This window comes from Priapulus caudatus, unplaced genomic scaffold (genome assembly GCF_000485595.1).
Source record: "Priapulus caudatus unplaced genomic scaffold, Priapulus_caudatus-5.0.1 Scaffold663, whole genome shotgun sequence".
Lineage (NCBI taxonomy): Eukaryota > Metazoa > Priapulida > Priapulimorpha > Priapulimorphida > Priapulidae > Priapulus > Priapulus caudatus.
The window spans coordinates 178,589-183,840 of NW_014577724.1; the positions used below are offsets into that span (position 1 = coordinate 178,589).

At 45.8% G+C, this 5,252-nt stretch overlaps 1 protein-coding gene across 1 annotated transcript in view; it reads left to right on the plus strand.

Moving 5' to 3' along the window:
* The window catches only part of LOC106812574 (UDP-glucuronosyltransferase 3A1-like), a gene marked incomplete at its 3' end in the record, with an annotated part of 9,430 nt that extends 4,453 nt beyond the window's left edge, over positions 1 to 4,977 (plus strand). The window contains exon 2 of the mRNA XM_014816475.1: positions 4,834 to 4,977. Coding sequence (XP_014671961.1) covers positions 4,834 to 4,977 — 144 coding nt within the window. The remainder of the gene's footprint in view (positions 1 to 4,833) is intronic.
* Between the last annotated feature and the right edge of the window lie 275 nt (positions 4,978 to 5,252).

Sequence of the window (5,252 nt, forward strand, 5' to 3'; positions counted from 1 at the left end):
ATACACGCACGTACACGCGGGTACACGGAGATACACGCACGTACACGCGGGTACACGCACCATGATGATCAACATAAACAAGTGTAAAACACTGGACTACCGAGCACGCGAAGTCAACTTCAAATACGGTATGTTTGTGGCTGCACTCTTAATCTCTTACACTAAACAGGGCGTTGGTTATACACACACCAAAAATTAAATCCAGTGAATTTCCAAATGGAATTTCTTCGAGGTTGGCCCCATAACCACCTAAATCATTAATTATATAATCACGTAATTGACTTTATCGTAATTTATAGGGTATTATTATGTAATAATTATTATGATAAATTATTATGATTATATATTATATTGTAGGCACTTGTTTCTAGGAGAGTAGTAATGTTTTAAGATTAGGCTTACGAGGTGGGTCCACCTTAATATGCAAGTTTACTAGGAGCTCCACCCCTTTCTCGTCATTTCTTTGCTGATTTCACTAAATCCCATCTTCCCCTTGGAACTTGCTCAGGCTACGGCCAATACTACACAGCAGTTGGATGATAAATCGCACATATGTTCCATCGCAAATCTATTAATACCTAATTACCTATATTGGATATGCGGTTGCCTGTAGAAATCTTCGACTACAAATGGCGCTGCTTGGCCTATTGGAACGAGGACACATTGTCTATGTCGGCTTTCATTTTTAAGGGGCGTGATCGCGCTCGCGCTCCGCCGCGCACCCAAAATTTTGCCGTGGTGCGTGCATCATCGCGCCTCATAAAAGTGGTTGAAATCGCGCACGAAAAGTATGTGTATTATGTTGAAATAGCACTCCACAGAGTTGTCAATATAGGAGGGTACAAAAAGGTTAGCAACACACAACAATTTGTGGTGTGTAAGTAACTGAACGTATGGCAGAGGTACAGGTTACTACCCTCTGGTTTATACAACTAGACAACGGCATCCAAATACAGGTACCTACACGGTAGCCACAATTAAGTTACCTGCTCGTTTTCCACTATACGTGGCGAGAAGTAGTTTTCTGCCGACGTGAAACAGTCGTAGGGCTGGAGGGGCTACATACGTGGCTACTACGTACAAGTAATTTGGCTAGTTTGTTGATGGATTGTGATGATATTTCGTGCTGAAATATGCAGGTACATGGATTAGAATCTCTGAGGATGAAGATCAGAATAAATAAAACAAGTTTATTTTTACATCCGATCAACTCCTTTATTAATCTGTGTGCTAGTGTTGGGTTGTTGGATGAAAAGAATGTAATCATGACGAAGCCATTGAATGAATGAAGGTGAAGATGAATGATAATCAGTGGATTGACATGACATCCCAATTTTCGTTTTGGATTTCACTCTAGACTGAGGATTGGTCATGATTCCATCATCACACCCCAAGAGACATGATGGAGAGCCCTCAAAGAGCTCTCCATCATCCCTTTTAAGTGTGTGATTTTTAGTGGAGCTCTCCATCATGCCTCTTAAGGGTGTGATTTTTTAGTGGAGCTCTCCATCATGCCTCTTAAGGGTGTGATTTTTTAGTGGAGCTCTCCATCGTGCCTCTTAAGGGTGTGATTATGGAGCGTGAAAAGACCCCCTATGGTGTCTTAGGGGAGTCATTAGTATAGTCCTCCTGTACTTTTCAAATCTGAAAGCCTGCTATGATGTACACATATTACAACTTATGATTACTCAAAGTATAGATGTTGGGTAAGGATGACATGAATATGAATGTTCCTCGTTGAATTACCATTTTTCCACTATTAGAGCTCATAGGGTCTATGTCCCCCAGGTTACTGCCGGAACGTACCCTGGGTACGGTCCGGTATACCAGAACGTAACCTGGTAACTATCTGATATGGTTAGGGTTAGGGTTAGGGTTAGGGAGTAGGCGTAGGCGACTCCCTAGACTCGTTAGTAGAGTAGGAGAGGTACGGTCCAGCATATTAGATAGTACCAGGGTATGTTCCGGTATAACGGACCATACCAAGGGTACGTTCCGGCAGTACCCTGGGGGACATAGACCCTCTCAGCACTATTAGAGGCTATAACAAGGGTCACTAAATAGGTTTTATGCTATTCTTATCGGGTGCTCGGTCAGTATTGTCTTTTGAATTCAGAATTTGAAGAAATCTCGCGATACGAAAAGAAAGCACATGTATAATATATATACGCGCGTGTGCTTGCGTGCGTACGTCTCGTTTTTCCCTCATGATATTGGGGGTTGTAGTTTTTGCAGCTATATACTTTTATACTTACGTTTTGCAGGTAATACTTCGCGATAGTTACGGACAGTTTACGCTCAGCCGCTCGCATAGAAATGCTTGCGGAAGGTTTCAAACGGAGCGTGCTGACAGCGACGGTGTTAGTCTACAGCTCGAACTCCACGACTCAGAGAATATGTAAGTCACAGACCTCTTACATTATAGACATATCATCAAGAGCGTATAAAGAAGATAATTTTCAGATGAGTTTGTTGTTTAATGTTCTTTTTAATAGTATAATTAATGCAATGTAAGAATTCTAACTGTTATGATTACCTTACAATATTTTAACTACATGACAAAAAAATGTCACGTCAGTCTGAGTCACTGTGGAATTGCCCAGAACGCTTCCTGTCTAGGACTAATTCTTTGTACTTCTCTATTATAGGCTTGAATAGAGCAGTGGCCTGAGGGGAGGACAATCCTTTATAGTGCACAAAGGCAGTGTCTCCCTCCACGTCTTGTTTGAGCATTCGGGCAATTGTGAAAAACGTGGGGTATTTAGCTACTCCGAGGTCTCGAGACTCCATCTCGAAGCCCAATAGAGGTTGGTTCTTCAATTTAGACTTTACCTGTACCAAGATGGCCCACTCAGATGGTTTCATGATCGCAACCTTGGCCCAGGGAAACATAGGGTGAGCTTCCATCATCTCCTTGATTAACCTGAATGCGGTAAAGCCAGAGGTGGCGCCTCGTGCAGCCACGAGACTCAGTCGAGGACTGCCCATCTGGGCCGGTGCCCTCAAAAACATGTACTCCAGGAAAGGAAGAGTAAACTTCTTCCAAAACAGCTGCCATATTACTGCTAACTGGTCTGCTGTAGGCCGCCGGACGGGATTCAGGACTCCTTCAGCCACAAGCTGCTGGGTCGTCCGGTCAACCCACGAGTCGGACGCCTGACCCTTCTTTGCACAGGCCATGATGGCCCAGCTATTCGCTGAGACAAGGTCGAGGCTCGGGGTGACACTTGATGTTGATCTGACCTCCTTCATGCACTCGCTCAAGAACTTGTCTTGCGACCACGGATTCTCGTCTTTCACATCGATGTCCCGTCTGGCTCGGATAGCAGCAACGTGGTGCTCTTGGGTCACCTCTAACAGTTGGAGAAACGCCTCTTTTAGGTTGGCTCCTGGAGGCCCAGGCAGATCCAGGTGGCGCTCTCCTATGACAAAAGCCATGAATCCTGTGTCCAGGTTATTCCATAACCCGGACGAGCGGGTGTTGGTGGCCAATCGAGCTCGGAGCATGCAGAAATTGGTGAATGATTCTGCGTCATCCGGGCTGATTCTAAAGATTTCCGTCAGGTTGGGCTTCCAAATGAACTCCGTGTTAAACATCCGGGCCCATCGTGAAATCTCAGTGGCTGGTGTCTGACGTCCAGCAATAGGATCTCTTGAGACTCCACTCAAGCCAACTGTCGATGGTCCTGGTCCCAAAGGTGTCGGGAAAAGTGTGGTGACTACACTCTTGGTTCCAATCGGAACGACAGGGGTTTGTGGTCCGACTCCTTGAAGTTCTTGAACAGTGCTTGCAATTCTTGTAAATGCGTCTGGATCCATGTTGAGATTCTAACAACTCCAGGGAATGTCAGGACGGAATTAGCTTCGATGGAGATCTTTAGTTTGAAGAGATACGATGGAAAAACACGTCAAACAGAGATAGGCACTACGCCTAAGGCAATGGGGAAGACACGTGACCACTATAAAATCACTTCCGGTTCATTACCCTTTTAGGTTAGAGGATGTGACACGTCATCGGCCGACCAATCTCGTGGCTCGTGCACTAAAGCTGACGCGACGTTTTGTGGTTGCATTATTAAGGCTGGCTATCGTGTGTGGCAATGACATACACATTGAGATGGGCAGGCGCGCAAATCCATTTTGAAATTTGGGGGGGGGGACACCAGTACTGTAGCGAGCACGCGAAGGGGGGGTCTGAAAATTTTTGAAAATACACGCACGTACACGCGGGTACACCATTGTTTACAAAAGTGCCTAGCTTAGCCTCGTTTTCGTGCGTGACCCCACGTCATGAATAATAATTAAGAATGGTCTAAAGTGTGGTGTAGGTGGGTGTGGTGTGGTGTGGTGTGGTGTGGTGTGGTGTGGTGCGTATGGTGTGGTGTGGTGCGTATGGTGTGTATATTGTTGGTGAATCGTAGGTCGCTGCCCGAATTCGTTAGCGCCGTGACTATAGAGATGGTTTATGTACGTGCGTGCGTGCGTGTGTGTGTGTGTGCGTGCGTGTGTGTGTGTGTGCGTGCGTGTGTGTGCCTGCGTGCGTGCGTCTATACGTAAGGCTTGCAGTGCACACGACAGAGCAGGATAGCCTCCGAGGCGCGCGGGGGGGGGGGTGCACATAGACCTCGGAGCATACATCAAACGTGCCTAATAAATACAAATAACCTTAGAATAACTAAAAAAATAACTGTAGAGCGCAATTTCATCCTTTTATGCTGATTGTTTTCGTGGGTCATGCCATGCAGGCAGCGCTCACGTGCTTGACCTGCGACCTTGGAGTGACATTGTGACAGTAACCTATTTTTTTCTTAACGACTTCGAACGATTTTTCAGCGCGGTGACACTATCGCCAGCATCAGGCGCCGGGCGTCCTTGGTGTTCATTGCCAGCAACTTTGCACTCGACTACCCGAGACCACTTCTACCTAACGTGCAACTTATAGGTGGGCTACTGGCTCGCCCAGCCGGCGACCTACAGGTAAAAATACACGATCTCCTACCTCAGATTACTACGGAGTTATTACGCAGTAACTTCTAGAGATTGAATTTCTAGCCACGTAGAATTTCTCGCCACGTTGAATTTCTAGCACGACGCGCCTAAGGATAATTCAGGATGAAGTGAATGCGGCGGATTTAAAACTCAACGAATCGTGATCGCTGCGGGGCTTAAATTACCGTAGCATAGCGCCACAGAATTATTACACACGCTATGTGCTTATATATAGCCCTATATATATATATGGCCTTCTCAAG